Raw genomic sequence first — 26,732 nt, 5'->3', positions numbered from 1 at the left:
AAACTAAAAAAAAAAATAAACTAAAAACAATTTACTTGTATTTCCCCAGCGAGAAATAAAATAGTTTTGAAAGGTTATTAAATATAAGGTGTTTGTTACATCTTGGAAACAGATCAAAAAATTTATCATTATATCATTCGAAAAAATAAGATCACTGATAAAACACGAAACCTGATTAAAAAAAACAACTGAAACAATCAAATATAATAACAGAGAAAGACTAAAAATGTTATGCTAATTACCAGAGAAATTCAGAGAATCTTTAGACATAACAAGAACAAATACATAAATTATATATGCGCCAAAACTGAAACGAATGGACATACAAATTAAAAAAAAACTATTTAAAAATTAATTTCAATAAAATTACTGAGTGGCAAGTTTCGCTCAAAACCATAGGTAATTGAGCTCAGAAAACCCCATAATATATCTTTATAAATCTTTACAAAGATGTGAAGAATATTGCTTAGAATCATATAAAGCAGACATATCCAAAGAATCTTACAATCTAAACGAATTCAGTTTTGAACCAGATATCTTACCTATAGCGGTTTATGAAGCTATTACAAATTAAAGTTGAACAAATCCCTAGGTAAAAATGAAAATGAAATTCCAGCGTAAATAATAAATAAACTTTGAGGCCATGGTATTGCCACCTTGTGTAATATATGCAAAAAACTATGAAAAAGATTGGGTGGCATTCATATTTATTCAAGTACATAAATTATAGAAAAATTGCGCTTATATCTTACACCAGTAAAATACTATTATATATATTAAAAAAATAATTGCATAATTATATGGGTTAGAAAATACCAAAAGAACAAGCTGGATTTTTTTAAGAAAAGTGAACTAGAGAGCAAATACTCAATATTCGCTAAATTATCGAGAAATCAAGAATCCAGCGTTTTTTTACTTCGTAGAATATACAAAGCGATTTAAATGTGTAAAATAGGAATGCTTTTGGGATGTATAGTATTGGTACGAGTGAACTCCTCAAAATCAAATAGTACAATATTAGAAAACGAGTAGGATAATGGTGTATTTTATTACCTGGCCTATTTAATATCTACCGATATATAATATATTGGATATATGAAATAGCGGCATATCAATTGAAGGAGAAATACTGTCACCACATTAATAATTAAAACTACTGACGAAATAACTTAGTTTAAAAACCGCGTTGAAAAATAAGTCTTAAAATGAACAAATCCAAAACCAATTATTATCGATAGAAGTATTGTAAAAAAATTAAACAACTACAAGCAGTGTAGATAGGAAATGACTTTATGTATCTTAATTCTTTAATATGTATAGATATATAGATAAAAGATGCGAACTCAAAATCATAAAGTGAATAAAATTAGCAAAAGTGCGACGTCTTGTTTTGTAAAAATAAAAAGACTGAGGTACCTCAGAAAAAATGAAAATTCCATACACCTTTATGCTTCTGAAACATGGATCATAAAGGACATAGAGGCAGTAGATAATAGAAGATTAACTGTGTAGAGGCGTATTAAATTAAATTTAAACACAATACCTCAATATGAAATTGTCTGTTTAGTACAGTTAAAGCGAACACTTTGTAAAAAAATCATTATTCATGTCAAAATTAAATACATAAATTAAATTCAATGTTTAATATGCAATTTATTAACCCCACAGTTCATGATATATCGGTGTGGTATTTTTTTGAGTAATTGATGGTTAATTTCCACAGGAAGCTACGAATAGGAAATTCATGTCAGTGGGACATTGTGCCCGGCGGTATAGGATTCACTTGCCAACATATAATTGCATGCAAACATTGTTGATGTTATAAATCAAACATAATTATTATTAATTTGAGTGCTTGAGCCTTAGGAAAATGTGTTGAATTTGTAATGACATGGTCTTTTTTTCGTTACTTTAAGATAAAAATCAGTGATTTTTTTTAGGTTTTGTAATAACATATATTTGTGTACATTGATATTATTCACTTGCCTAATTGTTAAACGTCATGATTTATTTAGACATGCCTAGACTGATTTGTGTTTTATTTAGCTCCTTATTTGATTTTGACTAATTAGATTTACATTGTATCATCTGATAATTTAATCCTGCAGCGAAACTGCAAATTTTTGTAACCTTTCAAAAAAAAAATCAGGGCAATGACCTATACCAAATTTAGAAATCATTTACATCAAAGGCTTATAAATATTACTAATAGTATTAAATATTTGCCATTCGAGATTCTTGCATTGAAAATGTAGTTTTTATGTTAATTAAATAATAAAAAAAATGCTCAATCTACTCTTGATAAAATTTGGTGATATACCTCAATTTTACAAAAATATTTTTTTTTAACAATTTCCAGAGCGTAAAAAATTCAGATACTCATGCACTACTTTTTTTTATTAAAATACAATGTTAAGATTTAAATTAAATATGTGATGTTTTATAAATAATTAATAAATTGTTATTTTATTACAAAGAAAATATCGAGCACAATAGAAATATTTTTTTTAAATTGAGAAATTGCCATATTAAAAAAATTAAAAAATTGGCAAAAGTTAAAGTTAAAATAACAATAAAAATCGGCATATTAAAAACTAACTGCATACAATAATTAATATTAAAAACTAAAATTTGAATTTTAGGTTTTAGATAATTTTATGTATATTAAACCTAAATTACTTCCGAGGACTTTAATCTTGGTTTAGATAAATTAATAAAAATTTACTACATTGCTTTAAAATAATTCTGTTCAGCATTTAAATACATAAATACATTTAAAAATAAGTAAAACATATTGCAAACAAAATATATAAAAATACGTCATTGCATGTTTATTGCGCTTTTTGCGCTGGATGTATAGAATAACGAGGATACGGCAAATTTGTGTGTGACGGTGTATTGTTGAAGTGAATAATTTCAATTGAATTTAATTTATGCAATAACTGTATACCTATATATATGGAATTGACAATTATTTAGAAATTTTGGATCGATAAATAATTAAAATAGAGAATACGGCTTACTGTCCTGCGACTACTTAATTGTGACAAATGTATGTTATTTCGTATATTTATGAATTGCTGACATGAAAATATTGTAGAAACACGTGATGTTAATGTAATTAATTAAATAAATTAACGTCATAATTTAACTGTAATTGTATACTTATTTATTTGTGTATGCGTCTTAATGGCGCAGAACATGCGCGTTGTAAATAATTATTAAATTAGTAGACACAAATAATTAAAATTAAATGATAATGTTCGTCTTAGTTAAAACTGAGTTAATTTAAAGGAATATATATTTATACGTACATATAAATATAAATTAAAAGCTCTTTATGTCCATAGTTTTTTTTTTCTGTATGAATATGAATACCATATTATTTTATGAAAATTACCTACATGTTATTTAAATTTCTCTTAATATATACTTAGCAATGATAAGAACAAAAGATTTGTATTTGTATTGAAGCTAAGTATAGAACGTGTGTTTATTTTATTAATGTTATTAAAAGGACAACTTCATACTTGATAAATCTAACTCAAAGAGTAAATTATAAATGAAAATTTGAGCACTGATTTATCAGAAACCCAAGCCTTAGAAATTAATTTTGAGCAGTGAAATATGCAAGAGGATTTTAGTATTAAATTATAAGAAGCTTATGCTTCAGAAATACACAACAAACATTCAAGTTCAATTAAGATTTCAGTTACTTATCACGAGCTCGTATTGTATAAATAGATATCAAAACTGAATCTAAACAAAGATTTCATCATTCACTTATCATAAGCTTGTGCTTTAAAACTCCATATAAAACAGTGATATCCTAATATAGATTTTAGCAATAGATACTTAAAAGCTGATGATACAGAAATGCTCATTTAATATTAAAGTCAACTTGATTGAAAATAATTTAAAAGGACAATTATCTATCCTGGAACTTTCCTATTTGACAAACTTTAGATATCATATTATATATATTTTAACACTATTTATTACTATGTATTCATTACACAAGTAATGAATAAATAGCAATAAATACTGTTAAAATATAATTATTTCTCGGTATATTCTTGAGTCGTTTTGTTAACGGGTACGCTGAACATCACTGCTTCCACTATTTATAATAATTGATTATATTAAATTAATAAATATTTTTTATATGTATAAAACCATATGGTTTTGGTTTACTATCAAAATTCAAGTTCACCGTTCGCGTGCCCCAGTTAGCGATCACTGACTTATATAATTCTGGCGGGCAGTGGTACTATCGATCGAGCGACCCCCGAAATGCGTCCGCACCGAATCGTCGCAAAGCTTTTCACGCTCGGTTCTCTTTGTCAGCTTTTTACGTTGACAAATCCTATTATAAACATCCTTAAAGCTTGCGTAATGGACGCTGATGGATCTGCCACACATTTTTTTAGTTTTATCCATAAAATAAGCTTTAGAATGCCCGATTCGGCCAATAAAGTGTTAAAAAAGCTTCAATATATTCCAATGAAATGAAAGATTTCATAAAAAAAATAATGCAGTGTAAGCTTTTACATATTTTATAACAAATCATATTATATAAATATATATAAAGTGTCTAAACAATGTTTTTCTTTCAAGTTATGACGCAATGAAAAAGCAGTTAAACAACACATTTATATAAAAAAATATTCTTATATTCCATTGTAAATGTAGAACATTAAGGTCATGTGTTCTATTTTCGACGTTTAAGAATTAAATATATAGCATTTAACTAAATGATGTAATTAAATATATAGTTTCACAAATCAATCATGATCACATTTACTGATAAATGAAATCGATAATTGAAAATTAGTAGGACGGTGATTAATATATAATTATGTAGGGTAACATCTACCTGAAGAGAGATTATATATATTATGGTAATAATCTCTATGAATTTTAACGCTGAACTTAACTTTAAATATAAAAATGCGGCATTAAAAGCAATATTACGCAATGAACATTAATGGAATACTCTATATTATAAAACTTTTTTACGAAAATATATAAAATAAATGATAGCACGTGGTTCTTCGAACAACTTTCAATATATCCTTATGAAACGAGAGATTTCATAAGAAGAAATATTGCTCAAAGAGAGCAGAATCCTTCAAACTCTCCCCCGTTACAAAGAAAACACGGGGAAGCAATGTAAGTTTTGAAAGCTTTCACAGATTTTGTGACATATACTTTCGCGCATGTATATCTTTTTTGTGTATATAGAAAGTATGAAGTATTTTCATACTTCAACTACCCGTTGAAAAATCATCAAATAAATTTATTCAATTGGCATATACTTAAATAAAAATTACGGTGTATTGGAACCGGAAATTTAACTTAAAGAAAACTAGTTATATTACGCAAAGAATCTCAAAGCGAGAGTATTTTAGTTGTATGATTTTTCACACCTTTTTATAAAATACATTTCATATATTATATTACAATTGGTTGGTTCATTAATTGTAATATATATATTTTTATGATACTAACATATTTTTATAACGTTTTTTAATTATCCAGCACAGTGTTATAAATACTGACTATAGACATGAAAGGTTAAAAAAAATTGAACACATTACTAATTGAATGTGAAAAATAGATAATCGACATCTCTGATGCTTCTAAAACACCCAAAAATAGTATTAGTAAAAAATTCTGCAAAAAATGTGGACCAAATTCTTATTAATATGATAATTATTTATTTGCTCTAAATATGGATGATGTTTTTTAATGTGCTTTATTTACAATACCTGTACAAAATTCCTCTTAAGTTTATTTTTTTACTGTTCTTTTAGTTCCTATATTTATCTGGTTAATTAGATCTAATATCAACACTGTCTGATCTATTCAATATATATATACAATATGTTGCTTTAACCCAAAGCAAAATAAACAGCAAGACATCTGTTGTACTGATGATCTTTTGTATATTTTATTAGGCTGAGAGTTGTTACATGAATAAAATATGGGATGTGAAAAAAATTGGTGATTTGTAAAGAGAAACGAATTAGATCCCACGTATGTTTCTATTGATCATGCATGCTATGTTTAATATATTTTATTTTTATTCTTTTGTGTCTTCAAAAAAATGTTTGAAATTCAGGGTGCGTTTTCCAGCGAGGGTATTTTCAACGTTTCGATCGAAATATGTTCCCCCGGTGAGTGCAAACAGAGAGTTAGTTTTCCCGTTTTACGAGCGAACGAAAGCGGAGGGTTGGATAGAGAATGGGGTTGCAACTAACCCCCTTCGTAGTTATATACAACCTTGCCGACCGACACGCTGCGAAAGCGCTGAATAATGTTTAACAGCTGAGTTAGCGAGGGAAACCGAATGCAAATGGACCAATTACAAAAACAGTGTAAAGCATTGTCGTCCGAAATGCTACCAGATTATGGGATTAGCTTTATGCGTGCCAATTAATTATTGTATTGTAAACTATATAGTTTATTAACTATATCTTAAACCGTTGTCAGTATCAATATTAATGTATCATACATATATTAAAGTCATTATATGGAGTAATATCTACATGTTTATCTCCAATTTTGTTGAAAAATAAATTAAAAAGACGACTCAAGAATATTTGACAACTCCATTGCCAATAAAAGCAACATTGGAAAATGTCAGATAAAAGTGAGCGAGGATGAACTGATAATAAAATAACACGTGGTACTTTTTTTGGTCAGCTTGTAAAGATCGTTATGTTATTAAAATATGTATTATATTATATTATACACAACACAAAAATATAGTATATTTATAATACAACGTAATAAATGGAATTTTAATAAATGGAATTTTATTACCATGGTTCTTAATTTGATTTAATGTAATAAAAATATGGTTATTAATTAAATGTACTATTGCGCAATTATCTGATGAATGTATGAATCACTGAACAACAATAAGTGCATTTTTTCACTATTTAGTATATTTTTCCATAGCCAAACATGAGTTTGATCTAGAAATATTTTTAAATGTTTGCGAAGAAATGGAAATTATGTAAGTTTTCTAAAATAACTTCAACCTCAAAGTGTTATTTAAAATTCTAACCAGGGTTTTATTCATTGGATGCTAAATATTCAAAAGCTTATGATGATAAAATCAAGGTTATAACTAATACTGGTAATATATCAATCATTCCTAAAGAGGCATATCTATTACATTTATATAGTTTTAAAGTGCGCAGTTTGGGTCTCTCGACAATTGCCGGTTTCATGGATCGTGTTTCGGTAAAAATACTTGTTGAAAAACTTTCACAGTTGAAAGCTACTTAAAATATAATGCTTTGTGTTTGGTGGATTATAAAGAGTATTGCGTAAACACAGCCTTTCAAAACAACAATCCTATATATTAAACTGAAAATGTGTTGCATGTAACAATGACAATGCACAAAATTAAATAATTGTATTTTAGAATAATTGAACACTTTGCTTTAGTTTTTGCAATGTATCATATTTTTTGAGGTGAAATAAAAAGCTTGCTGCTAAAACATTTTTTATCTAGAGTTATTTCATATATTTTTATTAAGTTGTTCTTAATAAGAAAATAGAAAACTGGGAATTTCATGATTTTATTCAGAAACATAGACACAAAGTGTATTATTTTTCAAATTTCAGTATTCTATAGCAAGGCTTTGTTTGAATATATTTTATATATTATTTTTAGTGCGCGATTTATAAGTGACAATTGCTGATCATTCGAGATTTGATAATCGCGTCAAGTCTTTAAGAAGACATCCATGGAATTTGTTGAACTGATGTGTATACTACAGTGAATGTTTCCAGTTAAAATATAGTTTCACTAACTCAGCCAGTTAAAATGTATCAAACAATAACTTACGATTTCACTGCTCAGTATCAATAAAATTGAATTTGTTCACTAACGGATGAACCGGTATGCGTATTTCTACATAAACTGATATTCACATAATAGTGATGTCACATCTTTCGACAAAAAAAACTACAATAATTTAAATAAATTAAGGTAAACCACATCCTAACCAAAAATAATAACCCTAATTAACTTAAAAATATGACACAAAATCACTAAAACATTTTTTTAAATATGGATAATCAAAAATCATTCACATGGTAAATTGTTTAAGGATAAATATGTAACTTAGGTAATTAACAATAATTTAAGAACTCTCATAATATCAAGTTGGCTTTGGTAAATTCGTTAAGGTTAGATTTGGATTTAAACAGAAAATGACGTATCCCAACTGTCATATTAAATTTTAACAACTGTTTAAAGCAATATGTTACAAGTGCAAAGGGACCAAAATGTTAAAACGCAAATTTAACCAAACCTAACTTGATCTAACGAACATATAACTTCACATTCACTGTAAAATATATATTTTCACATACGACACAATGCTTTTAATTTCTGGTATGGTATTTATGGCTTTACTGGTATGAGTTTTAACCGCTCTACCCATACGAACGTACGTGATACGTTCGTATGGATATTATAAAAAATATTTTGCGAATTTTTTTTTCGAGAACCTCTGACTTGCAAAGGATACAAAAAAGGATCACAAATGAGTCTATTGCGTATTTTTTTACAAGTATTGTTATTGTGAAATCTAATGAAAAAAAAAACAATGTATTTTTTAACTACTTTTTGAATAATAATATCCCAGAGGTAGGGCGGTTTTAAGGACATCGTAAAACTAAAATTTTTTTTTTATTGTACAAATTCATTCGTAATTTTCAACTATTCAAATATCAAATATTAAACGATAAAAAATATTGAAAAGTATTCGTAAAGTTATAATGTTTAAATAATGATAACATTGTACATATATCTAGGCTGTGAAAAAACAATAAAAATGTGAAGACTATTTTTTTTAATTTTAAAAATATTTGAGGATTAGGTGAATTTTACCATCTGCTGAAAATAATTTTATTAGTAGGTTCAAAAAAATATTAGCATATCAAACTACTTAAAATAAACATTATTTGTATTCATTTAAAATAGTTTAAAGAAAAAGTGAAAAAGTCCACAGATGCACAATATTGACTCGGAAATATGAGTAATATATGGTACTTCAGCACAAACAAAGTGTTTATTTCTTTATTAGTTTTTGACGGACATTGTAATAAATAATATAAAAATTCTAATATTTTTTTAAAATAAATAAAAACATAATTGGACTGTAGATAATGCAGCGGTACATCGATGAATAAAATACTTTTGCATTATTTTTAGAATAAGGTGGACGTCATAGAATTGTTAAAAAGGGACTGGAAACCACTATTTAACAATCCGATATTATTGTTTCATAATTTAGTTTTATGACATTTTTCATTTTGGCATCGTCAAACATTTGCCGTTTTACAAAAAAGTATGGGAGTATTTGCTTAAAATACACACGGCATACTCGGAGGACGGTGGTACACAAAAAACGGCATTAAAGTCTTTGTTAATATTTACTGTCAATGATATATGATCGTTTGAGTCTTTTAAGTATTTAATTAATATTAAATAAATATCAAATAAATTAATAAGTTTTCTGTTGCAAACAATTTTTCAACAAAGTGCTATGAAATATGAAGCACTATTTTTTTTTCCTAAAAAAATAAATAAATAAAAAAGAGAACGAATAAATAGATACCCAGGTGGATGGCTTTGGCCAGGAACTGGAAAAATAAATATTAGACACTGTATGAAGCACTAGATGCATTGGAATTTTTTAAATATTAATAACAGCAATGATAAAATACTGTGAAATTAAAAAAAATTATATGTTTTATGTATGTAATACAATGTATATAAAGCAATGTACGTAAAATATAATGTATACTGTTTTTCATTATATATTAAGTGTAAGTAAATATTTCGATTAAATTAAAGATTAACAATTATACTTGGATTATTATTTTATTTTCAAAAATTATATTAATTTTTAAATTAAATACTATTTAAGCAAAATACAAAATCAAATATTTTAATATATAATATACGTATGTATATAATATCTCCGAAATGTTAGCAAAAAAAAAATGGCACGAAAAGTTGGACAGCGCTGCTCTATCGAATCAGATATTTCTTTCTTATCTAAGAGAACCTAAATTGTCAAAGCATGAATGTCAGCAGAACGTGGTTCTGCTGACATTCATGCTTATTGGTATTTTACACTATACCCTATATATGACTAGCTGCAATTAGGTAATTGTTAGAACAATTGCCTAACGTCGCAAGTGAACAGTGATTCAGCTTCGCTGGATCACTGTTCATACATGATACAGGAAAACAAATAAATCTTTTGAAAAAAATATGGAAATACTTTAGAAATTTTAGCATACAATAATAACTTTTTAAATATAAGGGAAAAAATTAGAGTTATATTGTATTTAAAAAATTAGCGTTATAGTTTATTTAGCTAAAACCAAAAAAGTCAATTCCGGTCTTTATTATAATAAAAAAAAACAATTATTGAATCACTTTGTATCTATGTATTTTTTCTACAGCATCATAAATATATATATTCAATAGTATACTATTGCTTACAAACAACACTAATTTGCCACTATCAAAGGCAAATCTCTCACATTCGCAAAAGCTCTAGAATTGTATAGAGCGGAGAGGACGCTCGAATCTCTCGAACAATAGGCGTCGGCCATTGTCTTGGCGGTGCATTGCAGCGCTCGGTAAAACTTGAAAATTGCTAGGAAACAGTACTTTTGCTGTACAGCAGAAAAGTACACATACACAGGCGGGCAGTAAATTTCCCCGCTAGTTAAGCTTGTTAACTGACAAAGTGCGGTGCGCGCGGTTTTAACACTGTGTAAGTAAATATAAAAAGCGGTTTACCGACACTACTTTGCGATTACGGTGACAATGTTTGCTTTGGAAGCTTGGGAGTCTCGTGGGAAATTTTCAACGTTGACAATGACCAGTGTGTTATGCAATTGCGATAAATATACTACGATTGAGCGAATGACGCAAAATAAATAATTACGTGTAAATAGGTTAGCGTGTGCCACACTTTTGCGACTGTCGCGTGTGTGATTTTGTAGAACAATTTATTTTGTGATATTCTATAAATTTACATCTATTATACATAATCTATTTATAATACACTTTATAACACAAATACCTAATCATATTAATAGTACATATTCTGCTATTTGCAAAAAAATCTGTTCCGTTCGATCGTCACAGATTAGGTTTTCCTTGATTTTTGTAATCTCATAAATTCTTATGGTAATGATTAATTAAAATCGGGTTGTTGAAAATATCAATATGGCTCACAAGAATTATATTTATATAGTATTTATGTATTAAATTCTGAATAGATAGTTAGTATTGTTCTTAAATTTATAATCCTTTCAGATTCATTCGACTTTAAGTTCAACATAATTTCACAATAGTTGTAAAAAGTATCGCCTTTGATTAAGATAGATAGAATTTAAGTTGCTGAGAACTAATAGTCTCTGATTGATATAATAAGGCATATTAAACAATAATCATTTCATACGTTATAATGCAATTTTTTGCTGTTTAAGACAATTTAACCTTTACCATACGAAATATGATGTTATCTGAATAACACACAAATATTTGTAATTAATATTAAATCGAAACATAATGCGATCCTTTGATATTTGCAACACTTTCATCAACTCGTATCAAGTGACGCGTTCAATGATATTTAATAAGCTTTCGCGTAACCTAACACCGCTGACATTTCGTAACATTTTTTTTACTTGACATTTCATTAAAACAGATGTCTGTTTCGTTGATTTTAATTTATAAAATTATATAGTCTACGTGTCACGTATCTTCAATTACGACGATGCGGTCCTTAATCGTACCCTGCTTCATAAGATCGTTAATAATCAAAGTGGTGGAGAAGTCTGGTGACAATATGCGGGTCGTTCGACACCCATATCCCCAGTTATGGAGTGTTCACACCATTGTGAATACTGATTTGTGCCGTGAGCTTCAGCAAATCGATAATACTGCAGTAAATCACTGCCGTTCGACTACATGTTGTGTTTGCAAATGTCGCTTTATGTTTAAGGTTGGATATTTTTCTATGTGGATAGTAAAAATGTATATTTGTCAAATGGTAATCAATGATTTAAGGCAATTTTTTAAGGTAAATAGATTTTTTTACTTTTGCCAAAAATATTAATAATTCTACCTAACTGGTTATTGAAAAATATGTTGCTACCACAATTCAAAGTAACTTTTCACAGATTTTAAAAAACATTTTGTAACACTTCCTCTCGAGTTAATTTAGTAACCCCTGTCAGTATGTGATATATGATATCCATGGAATGTTTCGCTTATTTGGGAGTATTTTAAAGATCAAATCATGTTAATCAGCGATATTGTATCCATGTGACAGTAAATACGGTTTATTAAGTATAAATTTAATTCCAGCAGCTGTTTCATATTTGAATATATTTTCACCGGTAGATATATATTTCTACTAGCGACAGTGAACTTATACTACTGCTATAAAATGTATATGAAGCTCAATTTGACAGTTGCGAGACATCAATTTGCTGTTCAAACCCAAATTGAACCAAAACCAACCTGGGTTAGGGTAATTTGTTCATGTTAATGTTGTGTTTAAACATTTTGGACTTGAACAGATGATGCCTTACAACTATTTTTTTAATCATAATTGGCTAGTGGCATATATAAAATTTAACAAATGACGTTTACAGCTGTCAGTTGAAGATCGCCACATACGTCGCTTTTTACACGTTTTATACCTATAATATGACAGCTTAGAGCGATATATAATTTCACTAGCAACTGTCGAATAAATTATATTTTCACTAGTAAAACTATATTATTAAATTTTCCGTTTTAACATGATAGGCGTGGACCCAATGCGTTACAACGGGAAAATCTGTAAGTCAATCAGACATAATGAATACCTACAAGTAAGTATTAACCACTAGACTGAAAGTCTGGGAATCAGTGACATCTATATTATTAATAATAAATTATTATGTGTTACACAATTACTGCAGCTGGCCCGGTTTTTTTTAATGAAAGTGCAATTTTATAAATAAAAATTCGATTGTCGCTGCCGGGGCTCGAATCCGCAACTTCAGAATTACTAGTCTGAGACGTTACGGACTACGCTATTCCATCCAACATATGTCTATATATCTAACTGCTAGTGCAAATTAATTTTATTGTTTTACTGAAATGCCGGTGAACAGATATTTTCACTGTAACATATACATACACGCGGCTGTTAGAAAGTCATGTTTTTACGTGCTTAAAAAATCAGAGCATTCCTAATTTGCGGATTATCTGTTTCTGCAAAAATAATTAATGAACAACAGAGAACCAGTATTACCAAATGCTATCTAGTCACATTTTACTTCTCTATAGTTCACTCGAGATGCTTAGGTTGTATTAGAGAATTAAGTTTTAAAAATGGAGATCCGCTGTCAAGCTAGACCAGCGAATGAGAAGAGGGAAGCAGCTGCTTCTGCGATTTTCGCTAGTCTGAAGCTGAGACGGCCTCCTCTAGATTATAGTCCAAGTTGCAGGGTTCTTGAAGTTTGGATGTCTTGAACTCCGAAGTGGATGTTCAAGTATAGATGCCAGTCAAATGAAATCTCTGACAGTAGGTCCTTAGACAAACTGTTCTCAGATGAAATGTCTGAAGGAAAGTTTTCAGACAAAGAGAAAGTGATTCCAATTTATATCCATGACCCCTTCCATGATAGATTTTGTTGTGCGCCTTTTTTGCACCGAATATATTTTTTATATTTTAAAATATATAAAAATGCATTACGCCAAGATGTGATTTATTTTAATTTATTATATGTGAGTCTTGAATCGTATTTATAAAATTGCATGTATTTTTAATTATTATATTAAATTAATCACATTCTCGTATCTCTACTTTAATTAATTACTTCGTAATATAAGGAAAACATTATCCAACGTGATTGATCGGAAGTATTATTATAATAACTATAATCTCCTTGACAATATGGAAATTTAACAATGTTCTGGGTTCATGTTGGATTTAAACCAATGGTTTAATTATATAATATATAATTTAAAATAATTGTTTAATAAATACAGATGCACAGTATGTAGCTAATTAAATATTTTCCACTTATTTTTGGAATGTTTGAGCGCAATGTATTTACCGAGTTTATAAAGATCGTATTAAAAACAACGACGTCGTCGTTCGGTATCGTACGAATCGTTAATATTGCCATAGAAGGATCATGGTGTCGTTCCGGAGATAATTAGGATGAGGCACACCATTGTTTTATATGGCTCCGAAAACGATTTCATTAAACGCTATAGCCATAACGACCGCCGAATTGTTTCGCATCGCAAGCCAAGTATTGCTCGTCTATTTGTATTGATTTATACATTCAGGTCGAAAATATACAAACGGAAATTATCGTGGTGATACGTGGCTAGAAATCCAATCTTTTCACAGATACATAAACCGCACAGATGCTGCATAATAACGTGATGCAGTATATTCAATTTTATTGCTACACCGCATCAGCGAATATATTCTTGAACTCCCGACACCTCCGGCCAATTAACGTGCTTCTTGTAAAGGATGATGTATGAATATTAATTTATGTTTTTTTTTACAAAAGTACCGCAAAATAATTACAATATAAAAACGGAATTTATATGTAAAATTACAACTTAAATTTTTCAATTAAAAAATCAACGTTATCAAAACTTGATGAATAATATTCAAAAATATTTTTATTATTTTTTTATAATTTGATATGATAAAACATAATACATATATGCTAATTAAATCGTTTAGAGCTTAATTTTTGGCTTTATATTATAATTATAAAAAAAAACTAAAGTAGAACAAACTAAATTTTCCATATAGAAATTGTTACAAAAGCACTCTCAAAAGTTTTTTGTTATAGTTGATTCATAACTTTTCGGTTACTTATAATGCTTATATACATATTTTGAAATTTTTTGCTATGATTACATTTTAAATTAAATTTTTCTCACAAAGATTCATATATAATATCACAAATAATTGTACATTTTTGCGTTTGACACCCATAAGTGAAACTGATAATAGATTTCTTCAAGATATGATAGTAATAATTAAAGTTTAAAGCAGAAAAATGGATGCTTGTTAACATTTGTCCATTGAATAAATTTTGATATAAATAATGTTATTTTGAAATACTTGACAAACATATATATATGAGAGATAAGGGCAAGCTGACTGCATGTTCTTATCTTTCACTCACTCTCGTCACTTAACACGCGAGCGATTGAGGAGGAAAGTATATCACCACCCGCGCCTGGTATATACATACATATTTAAAAAAAATAGGTAAAATTATGATTATATAAACTAAATTTCATAATATAGTGTTTTTGAAGTGTAATTAACATTCCAATGTAAGATTTAAGTGAAATTCAAATAAATGAAAAATATTTTGTGAACTATCGGTGTTTATTTATAAATTAGATCTTAAGTAGCAATATATTTTAAGAAACGTATAATTAAAATCAGCCATGGGCATAGAAATAAATCAAATGAGGGCAAAAAGAGAGGAATTCTGTTTATTCATATGTACATAAGTGTATAATTTTCTGTCGAGAGATTCAATTACTTAGTAATTTTCTATACAAGTATACAACAAAACTACATAAGAATATCTTATTTTAATTCAATAATGTGTAATTTAAATGGTAATTGGCTTCAGGCTTTAATTATAATAAAATAAAACATAATTATGTTTCATTTAAAATATGTTTTCGATATTTTACTAACACATATAGTTTTATTTGTAAAAAATTAAATGACAAATTTTATAGTACCACAGACCAGCCATACAAATATTAAGCTATGACAGAAAGCTGTTAAAAATGTTACAAAACTAATCAACGCAATCGTTTATATGCAAATATATAATTGAATCTTTGGGTAATAATGCAAGTTTTTTTTAGCAATTTCAGTATCAAATGCTTCTGTTTTTACTTTAAAACGTTATAATGTAAATCGCAAAAGTTAGATTTAAAACAGTTATTGTGTTACTGTTAAAATGCGATACGTATATTAAAAAAATGATATAGTTATAATTAGTGTGTAATTTCAAATCAAAATCGAGCTATAATTTCTTTGTGACACACAAATACATAGATAGTCAATTATAATTACACATATATTAATATTATATATATATATATATATATATATATATATATATATATATATATATATATATATATATATATATATATATATATATATATATATATATATATATATATATATATATATATATATATATATATATATATATATATATATATATTAACATTAAAGATCTTAGAAAATTAGCTGTTTAGTGCCAGTTTTCTTAAAGGAATCCTTTAAATAAATCTTTAAATGTTTCATTTAAAAAGTCCTATCAAAGTCTTTAACTCTTTTCGACATGCTGAATTTTTTTGGCAAATATGAAAAATTAGCCTTGTACATGTCCAAAAATTATACGATAAAAACGTGACATATCCACGACATGTCTGTTTGTTTTCCTTCAAAAGAAAAATATGTAATGTTTAGATGTAATTTTTTTATGTGATTCGTATTTTAATTTAAGAATCCTATTGAAAAAAATAAGGTAAATTTCTGTTTTTATAAAATTAAATAAAGTATTAGAATTTCCACATATTTTTTCAACCGAATATATATTTATGTATATTATAAAATCGGAATAGCGCTGTCCGAAAAGTCTAGACTTGTAACCCAGAGGCCGAGAGCTCGAGCCACGGCAGCAGATTCAAATTTTTATTTACAAAAATGCACTATTATCAAAAACCGGCACATCTGTAAAGTGATATATATTGTTTATAAATGATAATACACATATTAATTTATAAATATTTATATATGCGTCACTGATTATCAATCTTGGTACAAATTTACCCCATTGCAACGCATTAGGCTTACGCCTGTTAGGTTACAACGGAAGATTAAAAAAAAATTTTTTTAACGTTATTTGTTAAACGGCCGCTATTTTAATACAAGTGGATAAATTTATCTAACAAGGTAAACTATTTAAAAAATTGATTAAAAAAAAATGTTACATGAAAAAAGAATATAAACTACGATAGTTTTTGTATACATATCAACTTTAACCTTCAAAATCTCTTAAATATATGGTATATTTCGTAGATTTTTAAAAGTTATAGTGACAAATACAACATTGAAGATATATTAAGCAGTGACCGCTACAATATTTTACTTTCGATTTATCTATGTAATAAGTAATATTTTCTAAAAAATAGTATATCTGGCTAAAATGATGTACAATTTAGTTTTTAATTTTTTATTTTTTATTTAACATATTTAACCGTCTGAATACCCAACATCATTGCTGCTACAATAATTGATACCAAGACAAAGTAACCCTTAAACAAAGTTGTCAGTCAAATGATTTGCTATATATATTGTTTATAATAATTTTGTTTGACTGCCCTTTAATAAATACAGTATTTAACTAACAAGCTTAAAACTGAAATATCAATTAATTTTACCCTAGTTCTAACAAAAGTTTGGTTGAAAAATATACTTCATGGTACATCGCACATTTTTGGCTTTCAATACTACTGAATCTCACTATTCCTGACTTTTATTTATAAATATATTATGAGCAACATATAAACAAATTCGATTCATACAATAAAAACGAACTACACGAATCAATTTTGATAACTATTGAAACAAAACCTAGACCTCTTTTACAAAAGCGATAAACGATATTTGGATCATCTACACATTTTGCATTATTGAATGTGAAAATTAAAAAAATATATTCACGTTTTTTTCAGTAACAATATACATGTATCACCCTTTATTTTAAGCAAAGTAGTGTATGAAAAATTAATTAGCTATCCACATGTGAAGGGTTGAAGATAGGAGGCACCTAAAATTTTCGCTGTTTCAGCTTTTCGCGCATAATTCCCATAAACGTTTCGGCCCAGATACTTTCTAGGTCAGCAAAGGGTGACTTTAGCGTCACATGGCCGTAAATAGCCCTAGCTGGAAAACAGACAACCATGAAAAGGTTTTCGGTTTGAAAATGCCTGATAACACGCCACGCTACTGACTTATAACTGACGTCACGCGTTGTACTGAAATTCAATTCTCGAGCATTCGTCTCTAGCAAATATCAAAGTTCAATAGTTCTATTAAGATTATTACTATTTGTTATAACGTAAATACGTTATTTGCGATACCATAGCATTTCTTAGCATATTTCATTATATTGCTGTTCTGAAATGAATCTCGTTATATTATAGATATATAGAATTATGGCGATTAAATTTAATAAAATATTGATATTTGCTATTTGACTAACATTTATAATATAATAGTTTCAGAAACACGTTTTCTTTTTTGCTATTGGATATTTTCCCAAGATATGCTATGATTCCTATTTTATATATTTGACGCATTACTGTCGAAACTGGAACGAATTTCTATTGGATCAAAAAAGATTAATGATATTTGGCTGTTATTATTGTTTTCATGAAAAATATGTATCTTTTCAATTTAACGATGCTACAGCGATGAAAAATATATATTATATTATATACATATGTATATATGTGACGTCTAGAATCAATATCAGACAGATTAATTTATTTACTTTTGAGTAAAATGCGTAATATCCATTGTATAATATTGGTATAAAACAGAATATGTATTTAATTTATATAAAAATCAGTATTGTAAAACATTTAATACAGTCTATGCAAACTTTCTTGAGGAGCTCCTGCTGGAATTTTCGACGGTATTAAATGTTCATTATGTGTATTAAAAGAAACAGTATACGTATTAAGAGTAGCAAATACTTTCGGGCTTAATATATTTTTTTTGTACATTTCTGCATTTTATGTAACGTACAGTTTTAAATAGTTATCCTTATTATTAAACTATGAAAAACTGCAGGAGATGTAAAATCTTACAGGGTAATAAATCTTTTGCCAATTTTATTATGAATGTGTGAGAAGCTACTGCTACGTACTATAAATCTAATACTAGAGAAAGAACGTTAATCCCAAGCCACCAATTGGGGCTGTCAAGAGCACGGCACAATTGAAGCAAATAAAATTAATAAAAATCTACAAGAGAGAAAATGTAACTTAGCTGCTTTTCTGGATCGGCAAAGTGTGGCACATGGGATTAAAATATAAAATCAAAAGGCAACATCCACCATATATCATATATGAAATTATAAATCATATCTGAGCGATAGATATTTTATAGTATAATATCAAGACGAAAGATCCTCCGTCTGTCCAGAAAAATGTGGAGTACTTCAAGGCAGTGTACTAGGGCCAGTATTGTATCTAATATACACAGTACACTTGCGCAACCTTTGCTTACGACACATTATGATTTAGTATGAGAACCCTGATACATTGTCTATAAAAAGCTAAAGCTTGTCCATTTTACGTTTATCATGAGAAAGAAAACATGTCGTCCCATCTGATTAAATAATGCACAATCGAATGGTGCTATTTGGGAATGTACCGCAACATAATACTCATATTTAAAGTGAAATAATACAATAATATTAATGCTAACAAGCAAAACCTTCCAACTGACAGTGGAGAATAAGCTGCTCTTATACAAATCCATCCTTAAGATAATTTGGTTGTACGATATTCAACTCTAGCAACTCTAACATACAAATATTCAGTGGTTCCAAAGTATGATACAATTTTTAGGATGTTATTGGAAACTCCGCGATGTCCCAAACTTTGTTATTCACAAAGACTCAAAAATATAAATTGTTAATGAAGAAGTGGAAATTGCAAGACTGGAGAAACATTACGGAGAGATTGACTGGAAGATTTATAGTTTTCCTGATGAATCGCTTATGGGGTAATATTTAATGATAAAAGGTTTGCTGAATAACAGGATGAAAAAACATATTGCAAAAAAATAATCTATATTTTAAATAATAGTATATCACAATATTTGTATTATATTTATTCTATATTTTTCTTGTGTATATGTTTATAATATAAACATTAAAATATACATTTTAGATATTAAATTGTGATTTTTTTTTTATTTAATATAAGCATATAAATTTTAGATGCTTTCATTATATATAAAATAATTAATAATCATTCCTTAGTAAAGATATTTTATTATTATAATTACCAAAATGCGATATTTATTTATATTTTTAAATATAATAAAATCCATAATTCCTAAAAAATGTATCTCGCAAAGCTTTTGTGTCACTAGTGTCACTAAAATTAAATATTTTAATTTTAAAGCTTGTGATATTGCCTCTGTATTTGATTTCAGAAATACGTTTGCTTCTATATATATATATATTATTTTGGAGGAGAAATACACATCGCATTTGACTAAAACAGTATTGATTAGAAAAAGTACTTTCGATTTTTCCTCTAAAATATACTATTGCATATTTGTTTTAAATTTATTAAATATGTTTAATTTATTTCATACAAGTATATTAAATGTACTGGAATATAGAAATATATTAAAATAATACAATCTATTCAAGCATATAAAACGCTCATCTTTCAGCATTAATAAATGTATTAATTTACCATGCGAGATTTTTAATGATTTCGTGAGAATTTTTCACAAAAGAGAAAATTTGACTAAAGATTTATTTTGCCATTCTGTTTATTAAAAACTTTTATTTTAATCTTACATAATCAATATTTATAATATAGCTCTGCCATTCATGTTGAATTGCGATTTCATATTATACATTGCTATTTCGTTTTATTTTATATGAAATCTCATTGCAATAAAATATTCCTTAATAATAAAAAGGATATAAATAAAATATTTGCCTCAAGCTAAGGTAATCCGACCCTTAAACAGATATTCGCATTATATAGATATATTTTTATGTCGGAGAAGATAATATTCGTATCTCCTTTATTTTATTTATTATTGTTTCGAGTAAAAGTGCTAAGTAATGTGACTTTGCAGTCAAATAAACGCCGGAAAATCTGGTAATAGGCGTTTGAAACTGTTTTGGTTTTTGTGCAATATTAAGTGTCCTGCACTAATTGAGCGTTGATTATTAATACTATATTCCAATTGCAATTTCATTGTGCATGGACGTTGAACTGCATAAGTTGTAATTTTTATTTATTCTAAATATTGCATTTCAAGAGGTTGAAAGCAAAGTATATAAATCAGTTACATATATTTTAAAATAAATTATTACTACATCTTATAATGTCACAATGCATTATTATATTATTACGATATTTTTCTATAAGCCTAAAAAATTAAAACAACCTAATCGTGATGATCAGTCAAAATTATAATTATATAAAAGTCACTAATTTTGATCTTTCAGACACAATAGAAGTTAAAAAACATTTGCTTTTATATAGGATTCGAAACTAGAGATTTTGTGTATTAGTCACCGACAAAATATTTTGAATATATTCTGAAATATACTAAAGAATCTGATCTCATATTTTTCATACAAAAAAATATAATCAAGTAGAAAATCCCCTTGCAATATCCACACAAATTGACGTAGATATTTGTTATAAGTATTTCACATTGCTTACCATACTCGATAAATGCTCTTACGCTAGCGTTTAGATTACAGACGGAAAATAATCGTAAAAACGAGGAAAAATATCGTAAAACAGCACCGTTCGAGATTACTTTCTCGAATGTTTGCATTCAAAGTTTCCACCCTCGAATAAAGGGAGAGAAAAGAGAAAATCTACCAAGATTGGAAATAATCTTACAAAACGAGCCCTCCCTTTAATTAACGTATGAATACTTAATAATGAATGAAAAAGCTCATTTTGGAAACTTTTGATATTATTTTTTTTTAAATCACTCAAGAAATTTGCGCTTTGAATTAATTAGCAACATTAATTAAATACAGGTACGGTTAAAATCTGTCATACTCGTGTCTCGCGTATTCTGAGAGTTCGTAACTAATTAAATTTTCTTGTTAGAGCGCTGAATTATTATTTGTTAATCACACATATTATATAGGTATATATGTATATATTAGATATTGCGTGTAAGATAAGCGCGTTTAAGCTTAATAAATATGTATACATATATAATAAGTAATAATAATAATAAATAGGTATTTATTAAAAGGGCTTGTAAATGAATTTTTGTACATACATTAAAATTACTATATATTAAACGCCATAATATAAATTGAAATTTGAAACTGATTGAAGTTGTAAATAAACAGATTTTTATCTGGCATCGTTTTGGATAGTAAAACTATTTTTCCAGACCAAGGAAAACAATAATCAAATAAATCTACGCTATACTTCTCAACGTTTATCTTTCTGTTTGTTGACTAGCAACTCACAAATTTACTCTGATTGATACAATACATTATTTTTTATTCTGATTGTTGCAACAAATTTTTAAGTCAACATTTTATTTTACTAAATAATATACTTAGATAATTATTTAAGTACAACAATATATTCATATTAAAGATACAAATACAAAATTGAAATCAAAATACTAAGGGATGCTTCTCTAATCATCAGTTTTATGTATCTCTGTCACGACCTAAACGTTTAAAGCATATACTATGTAGATGAAAAAAATACCGTTTATAATTAATTGTTAAAGAATACAATATATTATATATAACTAAGAAAAAATTAAAAAATGTATTTCATTTTAAATTTATATTAAATTTATTATATTCTTAGAAACGTATTTTAAATCCAATTATGCGACTCCTTTGCTAGTATAAAATCTTATTTTGTGATATAATGGCGATTCAATGAACATCGTGAAATTGTATTACTTAGAATACAAAAGTAATACCATTTTCTTCATTTTAGATTAAATATTAATCTTAAATAACGTAAATTAAAATATAATAAATGATTATTATATATTTAAAAATCAGAGAGAAACTTATCATATTATTTACTATTAACAAACTACTTGTTGCTTGAAGAGCTTATATTTATATTATAAAGTGCTGGCTTTGATGAACTTTAAGCTTGAAAATTGTTACGTGTATTAAAGTTTCATATTTTGCAGAAGCGACATTTACTGAAACTTTGCTCTAGGTTATTATAAACTACAGTATATTAATAATTATAATTTAATGTTGGCAAGCCATAATCTTGCTAATTTATTTAATTTACTGCATCGTTCTATTTTCTGTGATTTATATATGATTTATTGACATATAGTGTTTAAAATTAAATTTAAAACAAATACAGATTCCTATTTATGATTTTTGATATAAATGATGGAATAGAACGTGAACGTGAACGCGAACTATATAACAGAGTTAACTGCATATATTTAATGTATTTTTCGACATTAAAAGCGTTTTATCAATAGAATAAGGATGAATTAGAGTGAGTCAAATAAAAACCTTAAATATGTTTTAACTCGTATTATATTTTAAGTGAAAATCTACAGAAAGGCACCAGTTACCTTCGTGGAAACTTAACCTCTTTCGTTCCGTCGTATTTTTAAGTGATCCAAATGGGTATTGATAGCTTTTAATAAAAATAAAGCGTTGTTATCTATGATGAATTTATACCTCACTTGAACGATTATTAGTGGTTTTTAACAATCAAATAAGGATCTTATTACGGCAAAGAAGGTTAAGCGCAAAAATGGATATTAAAATCACGCAGGACACCTAATATTGCACAATAACCACAAATTTATAATCACCCATGAGCGTGGTTAAGAACTTAACCCTTGTATGAGTCTAAAAACTTAACACATGGCGAATATAATACCGTTACCAATGCATTGACTGCTATTTTCTAGAGCTTGAATTTTCTAATGGGTGTGTTTCAAACATAGTGCGGTTGGTTTTTAATTATATTTTAAGGAATTTGTTAAAGCTTCCTCAATTGATTTATATAAAATATGTGACACATCACAAGATCACTTATAATGATGCTGTGAATGCTTTTTATAATACATAAATCACAATGATACGAATGTTTCAATGCCACAAGCAAAGTAATTAAACATATTCAGCAAGTGTTGAAGAATACGATTTAACTGAGAATGAAGCGCGAGCGTGAGTCGATTACAAGTGTTATATAAAATAAAAGTCCAGGAACATTTTGAGCAGACAAGCGTATGTAAAATGCCATTTTTATATTCCACATTAAAGATCACGAATCACTCGCGTTTTTCACAGACTAATGAAATATTCAAGAATGAAAAGCCCTATTTATTAATATGTCCAAAACGAAGTGCGTTCGGTGTGCGTGGATCGTGAATAAGTAAAGCGGCGCAATTTACTTCGGACTTTCGCCGAATTTAATATTTATGTATCGGATGCCAAGAGTGACCCGGCCGTTATAAACGCTGGGGTCACTCCGACCCCACGCGACCGGTAATGACCCACACAAATCAGCCTTTTGCGCTAATCTCACCGGCGGGGGTCAAAAAAGCAACGACTGCCGCCAATTAAGCGAACATTAATCAGCGTCGCTCTCTAAGTTACTTTTTTTGTTTTGTTTCAAAGTTAAAGTTTTAATTTAAGATAATTAAGTTTCTAATCTGATGGAAAAAGTAATTTAAGTCTCACTTTCATATAAAAAAGTAAAACATATACTTGCTGGAATATATCAACAATTAATTAAATAGCAATATTGTTCATTTATAAACTTCATTAAAAATACAATAAAAAAAATATTGATTTAACTTTTCTGATTAAGATTTTAACATGTAGTGGGCATGATTAAATCATTTTTAATTTTTTTACATCAATAATAGATTAAACGGGTCTTTGAATATCTAAAAAAAAACTGAATATTTGTAAAAGACGATGTCATTTGAGCCGAATTTGAAAATCATAAATAACTTTTATACCTAAAAGCTTTTTTTTATGTTTATATCTTTAATGTATATAATAAAATAATGTTGATTTTTTACTTATTTTAAAATAAAGTACAAAAATAAACATATAAATGAATATTAAATAATAACCTTTTCCACTGTGTTAAATTAAAAAATAATACAAATAATTGTATTCCTAAATAATAGCTCAGGGGGATTGGTCTTATCTAGCGAAATATTAAGCAGATCTAAACTAGTGGTCGCCGACCTAATGGTCCTTGAGAAGGTGTTCCGCGGAGTAATTTTATATACCTAATTTTTTAAATAAAATGTTCAACTATATTATGAATCGATTTTTTTTTTAATTTTTAATTTTCACCTTATTATGTTGCGCGTTAATTAAAGGCTCTGACTAATATCCAATATAAGTGATTCAACTTGTTCTATAAAACTATCGCACTGGTCATACAAGTCCAGTAAAAAAATTGGTTAATCAAATAACATCCCCAGATCGTCATAACTGGCCGTGGCATTAATAAGTGGGCGAGCATTAAGTCACCCTCACAGAAAAACAAGTACCATTCATATTAGTAATGTTACTTTTATTAAAAAGTCATGGTTGTGGTCCGCGGGATTCAGAATTTTGAATATAGTGGTACATGAGGTCCGAAAGATTGCCGACCGCTGATCTAGACTACAACCAGTGGCGCCATATTGAATCAAAGGCTTACTTCTGATTAATTATTTTTATTTATCTGGATTTGATATATCTAAGATAAGAAGTGCAAAAACTATTAATAAAATAAATAAGTTGTTGTTGGTACAATATATGTATATGTTATATACAAATATAAATAGTAATATACATACCTAGTAACATATATAATATATAAATAAATCGATACCAACAACAAAAACTACTGTTTCACACCATTCTGTATTAAGTGGCGTCATTAATATAACTTAGCTCAAGAGCAGTTGAAATATTACAGAATAGTAATTTCTCACGGCCTAGACTAAGACATATTCGCTTTACTGAATTATATGGTTTGCCGGAAATATTTCAGCAACGACTTTGAACCGAAATCGATTTTCAATTAAAAGTTCTATATATCTAAGCCCGATTCAAACGACCGCCTTATCCCTAGGGAACTGTTATCTCTAAAGCTCTAAACTTATCCACTGAACTGGATAACGGTGCGTCTTCTTAATTGGACATTTCGTCGTATCATTTGAGACATGGTTAACTTTTAAATTGTCAGATTTGATCCACTTTTAGGTTAATTAAACTTATCGCGTTTGATTCCGATAAAAGCAATACACTTATAAATATAAATTACTCACCAATATTGACGACCCCGTGATTGGTTAATTCCCAACAAGAATGTAGTCTAAGAACGCTCAACGAAGCACTTTGTTTCGGTGAAAAATATCCTAAAGCTGTATCGGTGACGTGGTAAGCTTGCAGAGAAAATTCATATAAAGACGGTAAGAGTTGTGCGACGGCTCCGACCTAAAAAAATACATAACAATTAAATTAACCAAATTGCGCATAAACATATTTTTATGATTTCATTTCTGTAATTTTTATTCAGTCATAAAAAAATCCGACATTTTTAACGGCACGCCTAAATAGCCAGTTATAAAATAAAAATATCTTTTGGCTGGATGAGCTATTTTCTGTGGCAGCTGTTTGACACTCTACAATTTGCTTGACATGTATCGAATGCTTCGATGTGTATTTTTAATTAAATGTTAGTGTTGGGTTTTCATTAATCTTTTATTGTAACGATACCTTTTTCTTGTTATGTAGTACAATATTGCTGGGCACAATGAGCGGCCTTTATAAGAAGTTACACGTGTGTTACATAA

The 26,732-nt window shown here is 27.9% G+C and overlaps 1 protein-coding gene across 1 annotated transcript in view; it reads right to left on the bottom strand.

Moving 5' to 3' along the window:
• The window catches only part of LOC148238872 (uncharacterized), an 82,048-nt gene that overhangs the window by 35,463 nt on the left and 19,853 nt on the right, over window positions 1-26,732 (bottom strand). Inside the window, exon 3 of the mRNA XM_088190553.1 lies at window positions 26,205-26,373. Coding sequence (XP_088046679.1) covers window positions 26,205-26,373 — 169 coding nt within the window. The remainder of the gene's footprint in view (window positions 1-26,204; window positions 26,374-26,732) is intronic.

This window comes from Plectrocnemia conspersa, unplaced genomic scaffold (assembly GCF_051122295.1).
Source record: "Plectrocnemia conspersa isolate PC_06_02 unplaced genomic scaffold, ASM5112229v1 ptg000001l, whole genome shotgun sequence".
Lineage (NCBI taxonomy): Eukaryota > Metazoa > Arthropoda > Insecta > Trichoptera > Polycentropodidae > Plectrocnemia > Plectrocnemia conspersa.
This window is presented reverse-complemented; position numbering and strand designations above follow the sequence as displayed.